This window comes from Apteryx rowi, unplaced genomic scaffold, assembly GCF_003343035.1.
Source record: "Apteryx rowi isolate R43461 unplaced genomic scaffold, aptRow1 scaffold_163, whole genome shotgun sequence".
Classification (NCBI taxonomy): domain Eukaryota; kingdom Metazoa; phylum Chordata; class Aves; order Apterygiformes; family Apterygidae; genus Apteryx; species Apteryx rowi.
Genome location: NW_020447897.1, coordinates 185,989 through 208,851, shown reverse-complemented (window position 1 = coordinate 208,851; position 22,863 = coordinate 185,989). Strand labels below are relative to the sequence as shown.

Below are 22,863 nucleotides of genomic sequence, written 5' to 3'. Positions count from 1 at the left end.
ATGTCTTATAATGGAATCCTTTCTGTAAAAGTGAGTTGTTCTACATTATTTTTTATAACATATGTAATATGAGAAAAGGGACCTACTGGCAGAGTTTAGGTTTATGTGTCTTTTAAAGAAATCTACAATCAATGTCTCATATTTAAAACTTGTTTTTTAAATAATTGGAAACTTGCAGCTGTTCTCAGTGAATTTTCAAGCTATGAAGAGGTTGGACTGAGAGAACAGAGGTTATCTCTACAAAAAATGGGGGGGAAATGCCTGTGCTGCCCTGCTATTGCATTTCATCTCTGTTTTAAACAGATTGGCTAGAGGGATGTGCATCAAGTCCACGGCAAGGTCTTGTGACCTCCCCAGCAAGCCGGTCCATGTCAGCGAGCGGCAAGAGCAGAGCTGCTCCTCACGGGGTTGGGAGCAAGGCACCGAGAGCAGCTACAGTGCAGGCAGTGCCCTCGCTGACCAGGGCACAGTGCCACGGCATCTGCCTGAGCCGGCGGAGCACGGTGCTGGTCTCAGGGTCCATGGGCATTCCCTGACAAGGCGAGCAGGTGGTCAGGTCCAGGGTCCCTCCAGGAGCAGCTGCAGGCAGAGCCCGGGAGACAGCTGAAAGCATAAAGTATATACTTTATATACCATATATAAAGTTCTTACGTTTGGGATAAATGCCCGTTTTTGTTTAAGTGTAATTAGACAGATGACTGCATGTAACTTCTGTATCATTGCACTCTGCCCGGGACAGCCAAGCAGGAATAATTCYGTTTCTTCCATACTTTGTATAACATAAACCAAGATATAAAATTATTTTTTGCTTGCTTGCTTAAGTGAGCATTTGGTTGCTTCTGCTCGCTGAACCACCTTCTTCCAGCACCGTTTTTCATTATTTACATAGACTCTTGAAGAAGAATGCTTTGCATTACTCCATGTTTCTGCCCAGTCACAATTCGAGTTGATACTAAAGACAAAGGGCCAAAATACCTTGAGATATCATTTTGCCCATTACAAGCAAGAAATCTTTCTGTCTCGGTAGAGAGCTCATTTTCATAAGAAATTACAGAGCCATTTTGTAGAATCATTATGGTTAGTTAGTTTGAGTGTGTCCACATCAGCATCCGGATTTTCTTTCTTTCCTTTCAGATCAAGCCTTTTCCAATTTAATCAGCCAATTACTCAGCAGTTTTCAAGCTTTTCTAGTTTGTTTCTCTTCTCCTTTGACAGTTCTGCTGCTGATGGTGAATCTTCCGCAGATGAGCAGGAATCTAAAACACACCTCAGATGTGCATGCTGTCAGTGCTAAAAGACCAGTATGTCATTATGGCACTTCATGAGATACGTGTAAACTGAGGCTATTGCTAAGACAACATGTACAAGTACATTTTTACTAAAAAAACTAAAAGGTTTTACTGTTGGGAGAGTGCTGGCTGTAGGCCCTACCCCAGTTCAATACCCAACAGCAATCCTGACATATTTTAAAGTACTGTCGGGACTGCTCAAACCTGTAACTTTTAATTTTGGCCCCAGGGAGCCATTCATGCAACTGAGCAATGAGACCAGTACTCGATGAGGCTCTCCTCATACTTTGCTGTGCATCAGTGCTGTATAGCCCTGCACAGGTCTTAGAGGAACAGCTGATTTGCAGGCCTCATTGCCTTTAAGTGTACGTTTTCCTCTGAAATACTACAGCTTCAATAACTACATTCTCATAACTAGATAGAAGCAGATATGGAAGAACTAGAACTAGAGAGAAGTAAAGATAAGAAGAGCCTTTTGTTCCGATTTATTTGTAGGCCAAATAAAATGGGCGGATTGATAAACAGTAGTTATTAATGAATGTAAGTGCCACCAAAATCTTATTAACTGTGTGACAGGTAGTACTAAAATTAGTAATACTTTCCATGTAGGTTAAATTAAGCATAGCCAATTGCTTGATCAACAACATGAAAGACCAATCAATAAGTGACAGTAGTGAAATGTGCCAATAATTAGAAGTCCAAGGTCATAGATAAATGTGAGTAGCAGTGTTTTCTGGCTGTTGAATAATCAGTTGAAGGAAATTGGCAGAAGCAGCTTCATGGCTGGCTAGATGATAAGGATTGGTTATTCTTTTTTCCCTGACCAGTTTAGTACTTCCTATAAGTTGATATGAATAGGAGTAAAAATCGGTAGCGATAAAGAAAGATGCACACCATCTGTGCAAAGTAAATTAAAGACAATTTGCTGTAAACATTTTAAAATTGCATAGCTTATAGTGGTGATGCAATCTAGTTCTGAGCAGGCTAAAATAAAGTCTTTAACACAATGTCCAAGCCTTTTTTAAAACTAGAATGTTCCTCTTTCTTAGAAAGGGAAAACACACTCTGTTGATGCCTCTTATGAGTGGTTTCTGTGTATTACTGAAAATGTTGCTTTCTAGCTAACCTAGAAGATTTTAGGAAAGAGACAACTTCTTTGGCTTTTACCAGTCAAATAGGCAACTTTATAGCAATTTCAGCAAGTTTATTTCTTTATTATTCAGTGGAAGTAAGCAAGCTTTTATCTGAAGCCTTGTACCATTATGCACTGGCACGTTTCTTTTTCTAAATTTTATTGAGTTATTAGTTGTGCTAAATTTAACACAGATGGAAAAGCTAGAGATTAGTGGATTGGGCATGAAGTACCAGAATAAGAGTTTATTGACCTTTAGGTTCATTTATAGCTTCATTTTATAGATCGCCTCATTGTTCCCTAGATACAGATCCCAACAGATGTCTAATATCTCCTTGTCCTTTGCCTCGCTACCTGGGTGTATCATTGAACTTGGATAAGATTTGAACAGGACGTTTTGTATAGAAAGACCAAAAAAGAAATGACTCATTATGCAGAATTGTTTTGAATTGTTTCAGTGGTGGAAACAACGTTTCCTTATTGTGCTGCTTTTGCAGGGGTAGTGTCATGGAAACACTGCARTGAATAAATTAGACTGTTCTGAATATGGACTAATCAATCAGCTCTATTTACAGTATCTTATTATTCATTACTTGAATTGCAATTGCAATGAAGAGGTGCTGCCATAGTCCTAGACAGTCTGTTTCAGGTGGTCTCTAAATGGGAYGCAGTGGATCACAAATGCTGTAAACTACTTTTCCTGAAGGCAAAATTGACCTAGATGCTAGTTAACTACAGAATCATTGGGTAAACAGCAGCCAAATATAGATTCTGCAGCAAGAGTTGTTTTTTCTGTTTTTGTCCTAAAAGGCACTTGATTTTAAAAAAAATCATTGAGCTAAAAAAGTATCATAATCACCAAAGGACTGAGTTTCCAAAACATAATTCTAATGGCAAGTAACAGAGGGAAAAGCAAACCGGTTCTGAGGAGGAGATTAGTGAGTATGTAAAAGGGGTTATATTTTAATATGTTTCTATGAAGTGATTGTTTATGATACAAATTTCTCCAAGACCAGGGAACTGGAATCAATAAAGCAGAAATCTTTTTGCTCAATATGATGTAAAGGGATAAAATTACATCTTTCTATATGGCTCTATTAAGATACTCTTACAGTACTTAAGCACAAGTGCAGTTCACTACTCCCTCTTAGTTTCTTCTGAAGTATGGGGTCTTTTAGCATGGTTATGGTTGACTATTAAAACATATGGTATAGTTCAAAGAGTTCATATAAAGTTTTGCCTTTAATGTTAAAATTCATAAGGTTTTCTTTAAGGGGAAGTGGGATATGGGGATTTCCATCTGTTTGATCTCTCTTATGTAACACAGTATGTTCATGCTGTTCAAATAATTTGGCTTCTGATTCTGCACAAAGCCATACAATGAACAACTTTAAACCAGCTGAAAATAGAAAAAGAATAGTTTGTTTTTCTATTACATTAGAAAAATAAATCAGGTGACAGTAATTATAAAATATTTCAAGAATCAACCCAGATTTGTTGCAAGGATAGATTGTTGCAAGCACTGCTGAATTTACATTTTCTTCTCCTTTTCACCACCCACATGCACCCTCCTCTTTGTTGCTAAGGGCAGAACAGCTGCTAAGGCTGGAACAGCTGACCTTTGCTAGCGTTTCTTTTGAGTTAGCGGGCAGACCTTGCAGGACTGCGGAGATGTCAGTTCCCTTTGCCCGAACAGTGAACGTATCTCTTCATTGCGGTAAAGGGAAGAACTCCAGTGCCATGGCTGTTACGGACCGAGTCGGTTTGTTCCACAAGCAACCAGGTTATCCACGTTTCTTAGATCTTCTAGGCCTGATGACTGTAGCATAAAGTTTACAAAAGACTTCTGCTTTTTTGGAATGCAAGATCCCGTAGGCATCCATGTACTAGGTAGGCACACTGAGCTGTGTATTTAGCTATCTCAACTTAAGCCCTGATGGAGATATGGGTATGGTGCCAGACAGTGTGCATAGTCCTGTATGACGTTATTGCTGAGCTCACTTTCCAGTTGTTTCGGTCCATTCTTTATGTCTTCCATCATAGGAGTGTTGCTTTGAAAGTGTGTTGGTTTGACTTTTAAAGCACATTATGTCCAAAGTTGCTTCTAATAGGAAAGGCCACTGAGACATGTTTGAGGGATTCCTCCCTCTCTTCTCCCTTTCTTTTTCTCTCCCTTAGTTCATGTGAAACTGATTTTGCTGCCCGTGTTGAGAAAGGGTAAGAGCAGCTATAGGCAGTTGCATGAAGCAAGGGAAAAAGGCATGGGAGCAGGGAGAGGTAAGAAGGCAAGGAGTTATTTCTCAATTCCTTTGTGTCCCTTCTTGCTGGATTTAGAGCTGTCTCAGTTTCCTTCGCCTCTGAACAGCCTTCTGTATAACATTTAAAGGTTGAAGAAAAGCAGGACTGAGAATGAATTTAAGTGTTAGGAGAGAAAGGAATTTCTAGCCCATGCCTGAAACTTCAAAACTTACCATTACTTATACAACAACAATAGCATGACCTAGGCCCTATATTCCTTGGTAACTTCAAAGCAATCTGCAAACGTGATTACTCTTAGTGCTACCTTAATCAATTGGAACACTACTATAAATCATCTTTAATTTATAGTAAATCTGATCAAAGGGCAGCTGAAGAGATAGACTTTGGGATTTGATGGCAGTATTTAAAAAGGGAAGATGCAAAGATGGAAAGCACTTGGCAGATTTACTATCTTGGCAGAGCTCCAGATATTAAACTATAGCCCTTCTCTGAGGACTCCTTGCTGTGCTAACGCACTTGTTTATCTCTCTTTAACTTAGAGGTATTAACTATTGTTTCAGGAAGGTGAATTCTACTAGAATAGGGTTTATTGTGCCAGCTTTGCTTAGAGATCTGTAGCTAGGCTTGCACATCTCTCCTGAAATAATTAGAGTCCAAAGTGTCATTCTGATTATTAGTAAATCAGAAGCCTTAAAACCTATATAAYGGCAAGACAAAGTTTAGCTGACTGATGCTGGATCTTTGCTCCCAGCATGACATTCTTCGAACTGCTGGCTAACTTGGATAGCTTCCATTACCTTTCTCTGTGATCCCAGAAGACAAGGAGCAAATGAGTTAGGGCTTAATATTTTACAAATATCAATGTATAGACACATAATTGGTCCTGTGTTCTTAGTGTTCCACCCTGTTCATTCACTTAGGTACATTTTAAGCTGAGAAGAGCCTGTAATGACACACATTGGCAGGATGCTGTATGCAAAACTCAGAACTATACTATAAGAGAAGACAGAACAAAAGTTGGAGAACTGTAGAAGATAGTTGYAATTATCTGACGTTTTCATTAAAATACTTTGAATCCTATTTTGAGGCTACTGTCACTCTTGGAGCTTTTGTTGCTTTATCTTTTCCAAATCAGTTCTGCAGCACTCTTTTCATTGATGGATCTGTTGTGGCAACTTGTTTTTGAGGCTTACACTGAACTGACAAAAGAGGATTTAAGACCTATGGAAAATATCCATGCCTAAACTATATGAAACTCACCTACACTTGGTTTTCCTAACAAGACTGAAATTCAGTGTAGACTRAGTAAGAGACTAGCTTTCCAAGCAAGTCTGGACAGATTATGATTTTGTGTCAGAACTGAATCAGTTTTTGATTAAAGTTGTCAAGTTGTAGCATAAGTGAAACTACCACTTTCACACAGTAGATTTTCACAAGGTTTTCCTTGATGTACAGATGTTATTCTTCCACCTAGACTGGGAAAAATATCTGTCTAAAGCCAAACCCCAGACACCTCCTGAGCTTTTAACCCACAGGCAGGTACATTAGAGACCTGAGCCTTTGGTAAACAGGCTGCTGCATGGGGCAAATCTTGTCTGTGAACGTGGCTAGATGAAAGGTAGTTGGATCAAATTTTCTTGCAAGGTCACAGAGAGGAAAAAGGCTACACGAGCCAGGAGGGAATGATATTCCTCTCACAGCTCCAGTACTGAGTATTCCCAAGCAAAGGGCTTTTGATACTTCTTTGCCATGTGTTAGATATTTCCATGTTTGATGTATTTCCTGGTATGAATGATTATCCTTACCAGCTACTTAGTTTGAGATATAATTTCTATAGCCTAGTTATAGCCTTAAGAAGGGGGATTTATATGTATATGGTGTTTGTTATTTTTTCTTCCTTATGTAATTCATTGTATCTCTTCTTTTCTAGGCTGTGCTGAGTCCTCTTATAGCAATTGCACTGAAAATATCTCAGATCCATGAGAGGACGGGGCGAAAGGGACCCACTGTCATCACCTGAAGCCACAAAGGATCATTAAACCAGGGCCAAAAGAGGAACAGCAAGGAAGAGACCTTGCTGAAACATGTTAGCTGTTTGTGCCTTGTATGATTTTAAAAGTTTTCTTGGGGATAGAGGGAGGGTGGGAAGAAAAATTCAATATAATATTGAGCATATTCAGTTGCATTGATCTCCAAAGACAGTAGTGCATTGATTTTTGTGTTATACCTGCAATAACTTTCTTTCAGATAACAAAATAACCAAAAAAAGGCCTTAACTCTCAAATGTTGTCAACAGCATGACAGAAAGGGTGAATTGCTTCTTTTTGAAAGCTATGATAAATGTTGGGGAGTTTTTAATTAGGGAGAGAGGGAGAGGGGTTGCAAAGCAAAGACACATTTGGTGAATATTCATGGGGATTCTTGTCACCTTCTTGTTGGTTTACAAAGACATGTACAAAGCATGTCTGAGGCCTAAGGGCTGCATAATAAGCTTCGCAAGGGTGTATTATTTCCTAAGCTGACGCCACTCCTCTCCTGTCTACACCTTTGCTCACAGAGACACGCTGGCAGCAGTGTTGTGTACACACTTGCATTTGCTCCCAAAGAAAAGGGTCATCCCTCATTTTTTTTTCACCCCTGCTTTGAAAGCATATCAATGTGCCTTGTGCCTTTAGATTTTCCTGATTTTGACTCTTTTTTTCCTCCAAAGGGAGGCAGTTGTGCTGTAGAAGCTGAATGTGTCCCTCCGGCAATATGTTGGGTGGGGAACTTCAGCTGTCTTTTGCAATATTCCTCGTGTCAGCAGACCATATCGGTGCTTACTATGCTTGAAAGGTAACCACTGCGAGTTCAGTCATTTTTCATAACAGAGTTTTTGTGGAAATTTTTTAAATCTTTGGAATACTCAAGTTCCACTTAGCACAAATGAGTGTATAGTGAAGGCAGAATGAAAATGAACGCTAATGAATTATTCACCAGCTGGACTCAGCTTCTCTTAGGTTCTTTATAATAGTGAATCAAGGAACAAAAAGTTGGGGAGTGCAAAGGGAGAAGAGATGACCCAGCATAAATCGGAGAAGGATACGGAGGATATGGACACCAGTGTTTTTCTGCTTGTGAAATGATACTGCAGTTCTAGCTACAGTACTTTGCTCTGAACAAGAACACAAACACTATATGCATGTGACTGGTTTGAAAGTTTTGCTTCCTTGGGAACAGTGTGGTCACTTGTTGTATCATTTGTCAAGGTGGCTTTGTGCAACTTGCCTCTTTGCAGTGTGTTTCAATTCATTGCAGTTGTTGAAATTTTAGTGCAATTTAGATAATATTGCAGTGAAGGAAATTGTTTTCATTTCTTTCAACACTTCTGTCAAAAATTGCTATGACATTTAGTACATAATAAAGTGGAATGCTGTATTTCTGTCTTAATACGTAATTGCTGAGAAGACACACGGCACTTTCGAGCATCCTAATAAAACTGCCTTTAATACAATTACATTATCTACTTAATTGACTCTAAACAGATGAGACACTAATGTTTTCACATAGTATTCCACTTTACCATTAGGTGTTCTCACATGCCAGAAAAGTGCTTAAGGTTTCAGTGCTTTTTATATAGATTTTTTGGAGAAGACCTCTACTTTCTCACACGATTTGGACATCTACTTTTGAATTTAAGACTACTCATCTTTACAGAAAGCTTGTTTACCTAGGAGTAATAATCTTTTTTTTTTCCTATAGATCATATTCCTCTAGGTGCAGGATAGTCATAACTGTAGGGGATTACACAAAGTCAAACATAAACTTGTGCTGGATTATAACCCTTTAATTCAAATTAGTGCCATGCGTAAATGAACRTTCTGAAATGGACAGCCCAAGAATTTCCAAAATCTCTTACAAGTTCGCTGGTAATGAAACGTTTTTGATCGCCTGGTGATCTGATCACCTAGTGTGGAGAAGGTCTAGTTATGATACCAAGCATTGCATTTGCCGAGCTTAATGTGGGACTTGCATTCTCAGTATGTTTTGCTTTTCAAAATCTAAGTGTCTTTCAAGATGCAATGGGAAGACTCGTGAAGAACAAATCAGAACTGTCAAAGAGTATATCAGTGCTTTTATCAGCAAGTCACTATTTCTGATACTGCAAACAGTCAGTTTGTTGTGTTCAGGGAGGACAGTAGCCATAATCTCATTAAATGTGCTGGATGCACCAAGATGTTTTAGTTACTAACACAAGAGGTCAATATTTGGACGTTCAAGATGTGAGTGAAAAGAGCAACRTACATCAGTTTATACAAAGATGCAAGGCTCCCAAAAACAGAGCACATTTCAAGCAGAGGGAAAACTATTATTAATACTGTTTTTCGTATCGCAGTGTCTAGGAGCTGTGACAGAGACCCAGACTCTTTTCCTGCTATTGGCAGATTAGGAGTTTTATCAAGTCTGGAAGTTGCAAGGTTCCCACACAGTTCAGCTGTGATTACACTAGTATTTACAGTCCCTCTATTTCCCAAAATTTGGGTTTTTCTGTACCCAATGATACCAAGACATATTCCCAGCATGCAGAGGAAGAAAAAGAACAAAGATGAATTCCCAGAGACCAAAGAGAGTGATAGCGATATCAAGGAGCTTTAGCAGAGGACTGAGCAAGATGGGGCTTGGATAGGTCCCAGGAACAAAGAAAGAGGCAGCAAGTGGTGGAGAGGATAGGAACATAAAGGATAAATTGCTGTATTCAGCTGAAAAGGGAGGATAATGAGGAGCAGATGAAAGAATGCTAATATAATAGCACGACGATGGGTCTGACAGCTAGAAAAAGAGAAAAAGGAAGTAAAAGTAAGAAGGTGGCATAGTTTAAGAAAGATTTAATAATGTGCAATGTTAAAGAAAATTAAACAAGCCTGGATGTTACTGTGTTTAGCTATGTCCTACTGTCCATAGTTTTTATATTCCAATCTCACCTATTTATTGAGAGTGTAATGTAGTAACTGCCTTCATCATTTAAAATAAATACTAAGTGAATCTGGGGGGAAATAAACCCAAACTTGGGGTAATATGTAAGGGTGTTCTGATGTAACTTTCCATAACAGTTTACAAAAGTGCAGTAGCTGACACCAAATTACTGAAAACAGTACAAGAGTGTAGTTATGCGAAGGTGACTAGGGGCAACAAACTGTTTGGAATAGTCTCAAGTGTGGAGCACGATGATAAGCTTTTTACCGCACAGACCTCTAACTTCAGCATCATGTGGCTTCAGCTAAATCACAAAATATCAGCAAATTCACCTGTCAACACAGCTATATGGATATTACTGACGTTTTCTTTTGGGAAGAATGCTCTTCTGTAAGAAAGGTAGTGGCAGAGTGAGAAGTACATTGTGTCTGAAGACAATTTGGAAGGCAATAGCACTCACCTAAAAGTACCTGATCTGCCCTGAAGCCTTATTTTGAATTGTTCAGGTCCCTTAGGAAAAAGAAAATTCCTTTTAATCTAAAGCTTTCAGTGGCTATCCATGCCAAAGATGAATTTATGCTAGCAGGTGTGAGCAACACACACCATTTAAAAGCTTTAAGATTGTTGACATTTTTGAGCTGATCGCCCACACCATTTTCCATTAAGCTCATAACCACATAGTTACTCTAGCTGAAAAAGCAAACTGAGAAACAAACTGAATTAAGTAAAATATTTAGGCCTTAACCTGAAATTCCTCCCTATCTTAAGAACCTTCATGTCTCAAATGCTTCCTTGCGTATGGCTGACTGAAGACACAGTATCTTCAGTTTCACATTTCTGGATCCATTAAGCACTCACAACACCTGCAGAAGACTGGAGCTGAGAAGGGGCACAGCAGGACTGCTGTGGGAGGGAGCACAGGAAGATGGTTTTAGCTCTTCYTGGCTGTCCATTAACTATGTGGAGAGAGTCTCATTCCCTATAGCAACCCAGTCCAAGAACAACCTTCCAAGTGCCTTAAGCAAATGTCTAAAAGACAGCTCCTAAAAAGGGGGCTAGTTGCCATATCCTCCCTGCTCTATGAGGACTAGAGAAGTCCCCATTTGTTGGARGCCTTGTTTGTGCAAAGGCTCATACAACTCGTGAGTCTTTTGGATGAAAGGAGTCATCCTGTGCCTTGCATAAAGGAGAGCTATGAATTCAGGTCTGTGCTGGTGGGATACTCTGGAGCAGAAAGTATCTTACAGTTTCTTGAGCACGCATGTGATCCAGCATGAAAAAAGTAGTTCTGAATATGCAAAATGCTTCCTCCCTACTGAAAGCCACTAAGTCATCAAACAAAGCGTGGGATCACTGAAAAGCTGCTGCAGTGCTTGCTCTCCAAGCTGCTTGTAGTCTTGTTTATTTCCCACCTATGTGGGCTCACATTAAAAGTTATGAGGAGGAAAATGTAGATGCCCACAGCAAAAAAGCAATCAACTTCCACAGCACCGGAATTTTGTCATTGGGGATCTCCTGGCTAATCAGCCTCATCTGCTGTGATGGGTCCCTGCGCAATGCCCACAGCCTTCAGCGTCCTGCGCCCTGGAGCAACGCACGTCTGGCTGCGGATGTGGTAGTGCTGGGAGGTAAGACATTACCAAGGTCACTTGGCATAGGAGATACTCACTTCAGCTGTTTTGGAAACAATATGTAACGTTCCCCTGGCTTTTATTGCTCTCTTCTGTGCTGCACAGCTTCTCAGGCACTTCAAAAAATCTGTGTATGCTGATGACATCATTTTGTCAGCTTTACCGTTTTTCAGAGATTCCGTTTTAGCCTGTGCTTGTTTTCTTTTTAATATGCTTCTCCTCTTCCTCCTCTTTCTTTCTATTTATTTTCCTTTCTCTGTAGTTACTCCAGGTAGTTTTATCCTGCTTTCCTTTCTGTCTACATCAGCTGAAGTTTTATATCCTTTCCATAGAGGATGAAAATTTTTGGAAGACAAAACTGATTTGATGGTCTCATCCCTGGTCTTAGCCACTATTCCTACCACCACCCTGGCTTGCGTTTCTAATGTAAATGAAGCTTTAATGCTGAAGTTGTTCTTATTTAGTGATATGTGGRCATCCAGAAAGTCTGATAACTTTTTGATCTTGCTCATTCTGCAACAAAGAGCAAAACCCCGCTTACAGCCAGCGTTGCAGGTCCAAACCTGAGGGACCCCCAGCAAAATTCTTTTTGTCGTCTGGAATTACGGACTACAGTGTCCTGGATGTGAATTTGACTCTGGATTTGTGGAAGGAAAGAGACTAGGGGGAAAGCTCAATCCAAGCCTCTTTCTTGCACTCTCCCCAAACACGTGGTGACTTGTGTCAGAAACAGAGTTTCAGTCCCTAAAGCTCTTGAGTAAGCTGCAGAGGAAGCAACTGCTTTTAAAGACAGCTCAGAGGAGTGATGCAGAGAAGGTTTTTTCCTGCTGCAACTGCTAGTTCCCTTTGAGAGGTTGTGAGCATAACCAGGCTGGTTGTGTTAGCGTTTAGGAACTGTGTTTGATACTGCGATTCTCTAGTGTGCTGATCCTGAATCATGGACACCTTGTATCATAAGCAAGCAAATGGCATTTGTCTTAAATACAAAATTTATTCATKAGTGCAATAGTAAAATACCTGCTACACCGCACCAAAATAAAACAAGTAGCTTCAATGACTTATGACACAAAAATATGCCTTGTCTTTCAGTGCTTCAGACCGCTGCCAGAGCTCTAGGTGATAAAGGCGGTTGTGCAGAGTTTTGTGCTCCTAGGTAAACAGGGGTTATGAGGACATTATGGTGGCACTCCATAGGTTTAGCAAACCCTCTGCAAGCCTGAAAACCTAGTTCTGTTTTAAAATACCAAGCACCTTTTTATACAAGCCCTGCAACCCCTCTCAAACACAGAGGTGATCAACGCTTTTCCTAGGCGGTTTTGCTCTAGGGGTGTAACACTAGGGAGCATGGACACCAGTCTTCCTCCACCTTTGTCCACTTCTCAAACTTGGGATTTCACCCACCGACTTTGTCCCAGAATTTCCGACTGGCTTTGCTCTTTCTTAGGTCCCGTTTGTGCCTTGTCAGCAACTGTTTTCTTGTGCGGGTGCATGAGTATTTGATACTCTTTTGGGGGCTGAGTCTTGCTCGGCCGTTTGCTGCTGCTGCCGTGGCTCCTGCACAGACCATTCGTACGGTGGCGGCTCCTCTCGTCCACGGGTCTCGCTGATGAACTCCAAGCTGCTTTCAGTGTACAGCGGTGGAGGGAGCCCGCAGGCTTCTTCCTCTTTCAGTGTGGAGGCTACCGGCAGTGGGAAAGTCTGTTTTTCAGGGTCTGTGCTTTCTTCGTAGGATGGAGGGTAGAAATCGGGTCTGAAAAATAAGCAAATCGAAATAAAACATATGCAAATCAAAATAAAGCACATCGCAGTGAAATGAGATTTAGCTGAGAGAGTTTGGTTAGACACTGCGTCTGCTATGTTTCCACAGCTTAAYTGAGGCTCAGGCTGTAAATGGAAACCTGACTTAGTAGGATTAGATCAATGGAAGGAATTAATATAGAATAGCTGCAATAGCTGGGATCATTACCTGTGTCTTTCTCCAAAATTTTCTATTAAAACACAGAATTCCAARAAAGAATTCTCTTCTTTATGAGAGTTTCCACCTGTGTCATACAAGCACTCACTCTTGCATGTATTTCAACAAGTGCCCCAAAAAAGGGTTTTTTTGGAAAAAGCGAGACATTATTTTCTGAAGTAGGTTAAATTATTATTAGAATAATCACTGTTTTCCTCAGTTTTAAAATACACTTTGCAYGTCCCTGCTTATTTAACCAAAATTTGCCATATGTTGCAATTACAGACCTCTTAGAGCATCCGTTGTCAGTGTTTATAGCGCTGTTTCTACAACAGCTGAGGAAAAGTAACTTGTGTCCAGTGACCCCGTAAAAACTTTGTCAGGCCCAGTGCCAATTAGCTTAAGAAACTATCTAGATTAAAGCATCAGGCTTTGCTCAGAAATAGCAGGGACATTTACCAAAAAAAAAAAAACCAACCCAACAACAACAACAACAAAAAACACTTTAGCAGGAACCATATAGGGAACCGAAGCTCACTGCAGGCCTTATACATCCCTGAGCAACGTGGCAAGAATAAACAGCACAATAACATCTCCCACAGCAGCAGCTCTGTGAATTGCCCGCTATGATGCTCCTGCAGGATCCCCACCGAAGTCAGTGCAGCTGCATCTGTTCTCKCCACGAACGGGTTCGGACCACTCTGTGCGACTCGCAATGTTTTCAGAAGTGTAGCTTGCACACTGCTTTGTATTGCACAGGTTGCTCTTGCAAATACAGCTTTGGACAACAGCTCTCTCCATGCAGACATAATAAGACGGCTGCAATTTGTTTATTGCTGTGTTGCTGCTTCCTTCTCAGAGCGCACTTACAAAACAGCATCTCTCCCCTCTACCCGTAGGCAGCCGTACCGTAACGCATACCTGTCTATGGTGCTGACATGTAGCTCTCTGAGGCTGGGATTTCCACTGAAGAGGTTGCTGAGGCCTTTGTATTTGATGGCTTCATGGAAAGCGTTCCAGAAAATGCCAGTCATGAGGAACAGGAACCCCAGAGGTAACAGGCAGTAAATAGCGAGCTGCTCATTTCCGCACTTGCATAGCAGAGTGTCTGTGGAAATGCAAAATGATCCCAGACAAATAGCAGAGAAACTGAGTAAGAGCACGAAAAAACGAATGAAGGAAAAAATGCCTTTGGGCATCTTTCCCAGCAGACACAGCACTTAGCCCCTGTCTGTTGCTCGCTTGCTCGCTCTCTGAGCTGTGCATCTCATCGCCGTGCATCAGCGTTTTATACACTTCAGGATCAACTGGCCTTTGGACAATTAAGAGAAGCAGGCAGTTAGAAGATACTCATTAACTCTTTGAGATACTCATAATCTCTTTTAGGATTAATTTATAATCTTAAACCTACTTTAAGGAGGGAAACAGAAACTTCCCGCACCATTTATTTGCCACTGTAATCGCTGGAGTGCATATTGAACCGCTGCTTTCATTGCATGCTAGAATCTGGAACAGTTCACGCACTTTGTTAGCTTTTGAATGACACCTTCTATATCTGGCTTTCTTCAAAAAAACCAAAGCTCCCCAGAATAATCACTGTTCCTAATTCCCTCTTAAAAGTTTGAAGGGAAAACATACTTTCTTAATCATGCATTTTCTTCTTTCACTGGATTTTGGTCTTCTTTCTTTAACACATTATGCAGCTGCCTTGACTTTTTTTAAGAGTCATTTGAAAAAAAGATAAATTTCTAGCTTGCATTCTGATATCGCCAGTGGATTTTATTATATAAAATGAAAGAAATCAAAGTTACATCATGCCAAAAAAAGGACATAGGCATACAGAAAATCTYCTTGTCACCAAGTTCAGTTGTATGTTGATTTCTTTACTGTTATTCTCTTCTTTCTTCCAGCAATACTTTGGAACTGATTTTCAAAAGTGTCAGTGCTTAAAGCCATGCAGAAAAACATACAGTCAGTTTTTCTGAGCATGTTTAGACATCAAAAAAATTCAGATTCACTGGTGGGGAAATCTGGTCCTACTTCAAAACCGCCGGCCTGCTCATGAGGGGGGTTTCCTCCACCCTTTAAAACCCAGAGCAGCTGGACCCTTCATCCAGCCRTGCAAACCGTGCTCCTGACTTCCCATGTCGCAAAGGTGCAGCCCAGATCCCTGAAACCGGCTCCTGAGCCCTGATGTCTCCCCTCTCGCCGGAATAGCGGTTGTGTTAACGCCGACGTCTGGCACGTGCCCGTGGGCTGGACACCATCCTCGTCACCGCTTGGACCCGTGCCCGAAGCGCGTGTGCCGGGCTGGAGTCATGTTAGTTTAACGTGTGCCCAGGCTGCCACCGGTTTTGCCTGGGAGCATGGAAAAGGAGGACGGATCATCCTCCATGGGTCGCCCTCCGCTTCGCCGCGAAGGAGCTCGCGGAGAGGCTGAGATTAGCGCGGCGCCGAAAGCGCTGGAGGCTTCCCCAGAAACCTGAATGCTGTGCACCAGCCCGGCGTGGACACGGGGCAGCCAAACGCTGTTTCCCAGCACGACCGCTTTCACACCACACTTCCCTGGAGAGGAGAAGAGGGGAGAACCAGCTGAAATGCAGCACTGGGTTAACTCTGCTGTATAGTTCAGCATGTTGTGGTAGCGTTTTTAGCAGAATGTAGAATATATAGAAGAGCGTGGCCTGCTTGTTCACTTAAGGAGTATAGCACCGTGCTCTGTGCTTTTTTTTGTCACAGAATAAAAAAAAAGATTACCCTGAAATTTGAACTGAGAATGCAGTTTATCTGAACTGAATGTCAGGTTGTTTTTCTGATCCTTATGGTATGAAAAAAATACTTTGCATGCAGCTCTGAATCTTGCTTGTATGTAGTTTGTGATGAGCTATAACGTTTTTATCTCTGTGACGCTGTAGCTTATAGTCCAGCTTGTTTGCAGTGAACTCGCTTGTGCTGAGACTCTGTCTGAAACAGAGGAGAGTGAATTTTGTGTATTAGCGCCCTCAATGTTTTTTTTTTCTTTTATAGTGAAGGCTGCGTACAGAAGATAAGAATTCTGCGCTTGACAAACCGCAGTAAAGGCACAACTTCAGATTATATCTATACTGCTTTTAAACAGTGGTCATATATCTGACGAGTTAATTTTCCATTTGCTTTCTGCCATATGCCTGCACTGCATCCAGCCAGTCATTAACGCACCCTGGTTTATGCTTCCACATTTTCTGGACGGTCCATCCCAGAAGGCTCGTGACGTCCCACCACACTGGCACGCTCTTGCTTCAGTGAAAGCTGGTTCACCCTGGCTGGAGGGGACAAAAACCAAGTTTCACTGCAGGGTGGTAGAAACACTATCATCATCAGCTAGCATCATCTTCAGAGTACAATACCTTATATCAAGCAATAAAATTGAAGTTATTGCTCTTGCTATCACTGTTATTTTCTGACATAGATAATAAATATCCCGCCTTCACTTCATGGTCACCTTAAAGCAATTTACAGAAGCTTGGCCTGTATTTTGAAAGGGTATTTAGAAGGCTGAACCAAAAGTGAATTGAAGTGAACAGAACTTAAGTGATTTTGTCTCTTGAAGGCCTAACTTTCAGTGAAATTAGAACTTYGGATTCCAAATTCATGTTAGCTATAAAAGTGAGACTAAGCCATTTGCCACTGCAGCCTATTAGTTAAATAATACCTTTAAAAACCCCGATCTACGTGTCCTGGTGCCTGGCTATGTTCCAGCAATGAAACTATTGCGGTAACACTTCATCCTTAAGGCTCAGCATCCTACTGGTGACACAAATAGGGCTGTTCATCTGGAGAGCATCACTGCTGCTCTTCATGCGCATCATCCTTACGGAGAACACCGTAAGAGAACAGATCCCCGTTGTGGCAAATAAAATGGAATTGCTCGCTGAAAATCAAAACCTGAAACAAAAGGTTTTGCAGGCTTTATTGTGTCAAGGTGCAGCAGGCACACAGGGTGAAGAAAATGCATTTGACGTAATGTTGCTTTTCTCATACAAAACTCAGGAGGTTTTTATCTCACTTCTGACCTTCCCAGGGTTTGCTGGTAGTGCTTTATGGACATTTTACAGAGGCAAGTCTCCAAGCAGACTTTTCTCTGATTTTTTCTTTTTTTTCTTTTTTTTTTTTTCCCAGAGACTTTTCTCTTACAGAGAAGGGAAATCACAGAAACTGCAGGAAGTCGCTTGAGGAAGATATAGAGAAGACAGTGGATAAAAGCCAACTGCATCCGCAGAAGTGAGAGGAGGGGTCAGGATGCAGGAAAATGCCCAGTGAGCTGCAGGACCATAGCAAAACCTGGCTGAGAGGTGTCAGGCTAGATTCAAAGCAGGATTTACAAGCCCAAACACGAGGTGTTTCCGTGCGTAACCGCTGGGCAGCGAGCCGGGGAAGCTGACGTTACGGCCCTGCAGATCACCGGGAGGTTGAGCACCTCGGACCAGGACCTGGTCATGAGCAACAGCTGCTCTTCCGGAGGAGTAACTCAAAGAGCATAAGCACGCAGCAGAAATGCATTAAAATAAACAGTTCAAATAGGGGTATACTTTAGGTTTGTCCTGTCTGACATTAAGTCCACCTGCTCTTCTCCCTGCCAGGGCAGGACTGTCTCCTGGGGCRCCTTTGCCTCGTGCTTGTTGTTTGATCCAGCTAAAATTACAGCGACATTTTTCCGATGTAATTTGCACCTTCTCCCTGTCTGTTAAACACATTTAACTTTACCAAACCATTTTTCTTACTTGTGGGTTTTTTTTGGATATTTAAATCATGGAGACTACTGACACAGGTACATAGAAATGTTGAGCCATCCATGACCTCTCTGCAAAGCTCAGGTAATTATTGTAATTCATATCTTCTGTAGTACTTGCACTTCTGGTACCACACAGTGTTCACTGAAATAATTATATTGATGAAAACACCTTGTACTTGCTGTTTTGTTTTTGTTGGTCTGTACTTATCAACCTGCACATTTTAATCTTATAGCCTGAACTTAACAGTGTTGTATCAGTGTGGGCATACACTAAGTTAATTGCTATAGGAAAAGCTGGACAGCAAGTTATATTCCTGCTATGCGAAACATTTTGAAAATTCAGATACATTCTCATTAAATACCAGAAATAAACAGAKATCTTGCCAAAAAAAATTTAATGAAGAAATTAGAAAGATTCAAATAATGCAGTGCCAAAGTAATAAAAGGGATCTTTTCTGGGCAGTCTACTCTCTCTCCAACATTTGTGTCACATCTGCAGACTTTCCCATTTCAGCAAGCTATATCCATAGCTGGTGGATATCTCACTCCTGAAAAAGCACACTTAATTTCAAATTACTGTATCTTATAGAGTGGGTATGCAAAGAAGAAGGAAGAGAGGATGAAAGGCTGCAACAGCCTCATAATCCATTTTAATTTACACGGTTCCATTATTTTTCTGATTTTCAGTTACTTAGGATTTTCTTTAATCTTATTCTTGGCCTTTTTCAACTCCTTTCGTGTTGTGCAGTTCGAGTGCTTAACTGGAGGGCAGCGTCCTGGACCGCACCGAGCTGAACAAGTCGATGTCCTTTCTCTTGCAAAACAGGAAGAAAGTTGCCTCTAACGAGGGTCAGTCGAGAAAAGGGAATAGCTAATGCAGTGGAAAGGTTGCAGAGCAGAACTGGCTGAAGACCAAGGTCAAAAGGTAGCAGTGCAGACGCGCAGAAAGTGCTTCGCCTTAGGAAGTACGATGGAAGAGGAACTTAATGGTTATTCTTCTGGGTGGTTTGACTGCTGTGATCGTTTTGCAATTGGTATTTCGCTTAAAAGGTCACTGTTTACACTGTATCCTGTTTAAATCTGTGACGCAGTTTTCATACGAGCCAGGTGCTGGAATTATGCTAGTCGAAAAGAAATTTGTGGAATTATGCACATTTTGATGAAAGTTGTGAAACACAAACATTGAAATGCTTTTATCTATTAAAAATGGAAAATGTTAAATGGAAAAAAATAGAAAAGGAAAAAATGGAAATTTTAATGAAAGTATGTGAGTTGTAACAGAAGTAGTGGTGTATAATATGATATTGTATGACACAAAATAATATCATATCATTTGATGGGTCACATGTACTAAAAAGTAGTGATATTTTACCAGAAATTTCAAGACTATATCTGCTTCGCTCTAGTCTGATATGTACAAATTTTAATTAAGTGAAAACTCCAAATTTAAACTAGTTTTATTTTCTTTTCCTCTTCTGTCATACTTGGCTGACATGATTTATCTGTAGGAGATGACTCAATGGATATTGTACAATGGCGTTATAAAAAAATTCAGTGCAGTTTTACCACCTTGCCTCTCTTTAGTAGTTCTAATATTTGTTGCAGATTGCACTTCAGGTCACAGGGAATAATTTTAGCTTTACAGACATAGTCTTCCCTCCATATCATAACTGCATTAATGGTAACAGGTTTTGAGAGCATATGAGAGTTTAAGAGCGAATGAGAGTGTATGGGAGTAATATTCACATCAAAAATGTATTTCACAGACTGGTTCCTGACCTGTGAATTTGATGATGCTTATGCAAACCTAGAACTGTAAACTTAGACAGTTGTAATTGAGATAGTTACTCAATGTAACCTTGAGTTTAAGTTATTCTACTTGAGAGGAGCAGCGATGAAATAATTTGCTTGAAATAGTAAGTTAGGGTTTTGTATTGAGTAATTTCCCCAAACAGCTGAGAATAGTTTACCCCACAAGTGGGCAGAACAAGCAAGCAATAAATACTAATACTTAAAATAAGGATAAGGTGTATTCCACATTTTAAAATCAATTAGAAATTTTGATTTTTAAAAAATATTTTAATTTTTGATTTTTAATATCTTCTACATCATGCATAATAATTCTGGGTATTCTTCCCAAATGTTAAAGCCAGAAACTTCCATTTATTTATTTATTTAAAGAATAGAAATTGAGATTTCTTACATACTTATCAGACTTCAAGTCCTGGGAGGGTTGATGGAAAAATGTCAAGTAATACAATCACTGTGTTAACATTTTAATAATTTACTCTGTAAAAATTCAGATTAATATGGTGCACTGGCTAGCCAGAAAAATTACTTAAATACAAAGCAGGGCAGTTTCCTAAATAACATGAAAGTATTTCTGACTTAGTAGACTGTTAACAAATCTATCAGAATTTGCATATCTTTAAAGAAATTTTGAAATAAAAATGAATGAATTCTCAGCAGGTGGTTTTCATTTTCATTTCTTTCTATTAAGAACAGAATTCTACTTATCTATATGAAGAAAGATACAGGTAAATTATATTGCTCTTCCCTTAAATGGAACAAATTATAAAATCCTTAGAAAAGGATCTGCCAGTGGAAATATAGGCACTCTGTGTTTATAACACATCTTACATGACATCTGAGAGCCCGGGAAAGCTATGAACAGCGTACGCATCATTTTCAAGCCAGAAACATTACGTTTCTTTTGTAGAACTAAAGACTGAAAAATTTAAGTGTATAATGGAATAGAAAACTTTTGAAACTCCAAAAATCAGCCAGAACAAAAGGCTTTGCCATTTGTATTACTAAGGCATAAGAATTAGGGCCATGGTTAACACACTGTGGATGTCCAACGACATGGTGGAYGCAACTGGGAGCGTACAGCGATCTCTTCCATTTTGCTCTTTAACAGTGGTGTCTCAAGAAAAACTGTGTTTGCAGGTCTTCTGGGTAAAAAAACAACTTTTTATAGCACTGCTGCACAGGCACGGATAACTTCTTGGACTCTGCTGTATAAAGACCCACCGAACGGTAGACAAGTTCCCTTTCGCTCACGCAGCGAAGACATAGGCAGCGTGCTGGTGGAAATGTTCATCTTAGAGATGCTTCCGTAACCCGTCATTGCACACACAAAGGATTTTCACCAACTTTCAATCACACAGTGGTGCATGATCACCAGATAGCTGGAGTGCAACGCTGTCGTACGTAATGGTCCGACTACACTGTCTAATGACTCTGTCAACCATCCCGGAGAGAAAACGTGAAAGCAGTATTTTGCRCTTCAAAGTTCGTATGCCAGCTTTTAGAAAGTCTTTTCTATTGTCCTTTCACTTCCTATATGTCCTTCATTCACACAGAAGACAGTTGTCCCTAAGGTTAAGCTTCCTGCATTTTTTTAATTGAGATTTTAGGGCAAAATATATTCTTGTGCCAGAAATTAAAGCAAGACACATGCTTTACCTTACCGTAAATCCCTCAAAATGTGGCTCAGATAAGCACAGAAATGTGTGCTCATGTTCAATTTACCTCTTTCAAAATCCTTAGTTTTATGGTGAGGAGGACACTGAAGCGCAGCCCTGCTGCCACTGATGCCCACGACAGTTTTCCCTTTGGCAGAAGCAGCAACGACAGGTCTTCAGCCTTGGCTGTAAGGCTTGGCTGGTTTTGTAAGAAACAGATTAAAAGTGCATTCTTGGGGAATTGCTGATAGCTCTTGTCCTGACAAACATGAAAAGCTTACAACTAGCCTTTTGACTATGCTGGAAGGTTTAATATTAAAACCAGAGTTCCTATTTGCTTGCAAATACAGTTAAATATTATAACGTGCTTAACTTGAACCTCCTGAAACCTTTCTGATTTGACGTCACTTGAGGAGGCTGGCTGAGCTCCGCAATCAAATAGCAGACACTGCTAACTGGTAGTTAGAGTTTAATAGTTTTAGGTGTAACTTTCAAGAATTTTAAGTGGTCTTAAGTTGCCATGAGAAAGATGCAAAAGCCCTTCTTTAGGCGGAGGAATTACTCCGTAACAGTTTTATATGAAAACAACAAAGGTATTTGTAAGAAACTGTGGTCATATTATGGCATAAACTTGGATAATAAAGGGAAATAAAGAGTATGTATTCTAATATGTGTGGATGGCTGAAAAAATTCATATGTACTCAACCTTTCCTTTGGTGCCACCCTCACGTTTAGTTTTCACCCATAACAATGCTGAGTGCCATTGCTGTTTTGCTAGGTGTTTCCACCTTCTCCTTCTTTTTGCATCACTTGAGAGGTCTTTGTTTTCTTTGATTTCCTCGATTAAAGAAATTGCAATATGTGAGATTAATTGTGACTGAAAGTGATCTTGTTATTTCATCTAGTCCATTAATCTGAATTGTRGCTGGACTGATTTCACTCTCTTGGAAGTAACCTGGTACAAAGCCCTTCCTAAAGGCTAATCTGGAATCAGGGTAGGAGATTGTGGTTCATTAAATCTTTCTGTAGGATATTCCACTCCTGCGCCTTAATTCCTGAGTCAGATCAGTTCAATGAAAAGCTTATTTATCATTTCTTGTTGCTATTTAGCACTATTTTATATTTTAATATTAGAAAAAAATTGCTCTGAATACTACCTATTTATTTCCTTTATTCCTCTTGAAAAGGCAGAAAAGTTTCCCTGTACCTTGGAAAAGGAAAGATTAATAGCCTGTCCTGTAAACCTATGTTTTATAGGCTACTCTACAAACACTACACAGTACAGAGATTTTCACTGCATTTCCCAGGAGTCTGTTATGTGAGCCCTCATTTTTCATTTGCTACGTTTCCAAACACATTCATACTCCTCTCCCACAGGGGAAGGATTTCCAGAAATCTTTCCTTAAA

General features: G+C 40.3%; 2 protein-coding genes across 2 annotated transcripts in view; one reads left to right on the top strand and one right to left on the bottom strand.

Annotated features, from left to right (window-relative positions):
* Window positions 1-8,098, top strand: part of PGM5 (phosphoglucomutase 5) — a 73,417-nt gene extending 65,319 nt beyond the window's left edge. Inside the window, exon 11 of the mRNA XM_026059997.1 lies at window positions 6,611-8,098. Coding sequence (XP_025915782.1) covers window positions 6,611-6,700 — 90 coding nt within the window. The 3' untranslated portion in view covers window positions 6,701-8,098. The remainder of the gene's footprint in view (window positions 1-6,610) is intronic.
* Window positions 8,099-12,725: 4,627 nt separating this feature from the next.
* On the bottom strand, window positions 12,726-14,417 carry TMEM252 (transmembrane protein 252). The gene is made up of 2 exons (XM_026060016.1): window positions 14,140-14,417; window positions 12,726-13,014 (listed from the first exon to the last, which is right to left on the bottom strand). The coding sequence occupies exons 1-2, from the start codon at window positions 14,415-14,417 to the stop codon at window positions 12,726-12,728; spliced, it is 567 nt and encodes a 188-aa protein (XP_025915801.1).
* Between the last annotated feature and the right edge of the window lie 8,446 nt (window positions 14,418-22,863).

Bases quoted from the DNA above. Each gene is read 5' to 3' on its own strand.
- TMEM252 (XM_026060016.1), bottom strand. From the start codon at position 14,417: ATGCCCAAAGGCATTTTTTCCTTCATTCGTTTTTTCGTGCTCTTACTC. The intron at 13,015-14,139 runs GTATGCGTTACG...CTTATTTTTCAG, and splicing joins CATGTCAGCACCATAGACAG to ACCCGATTTCTACCCTCCAT.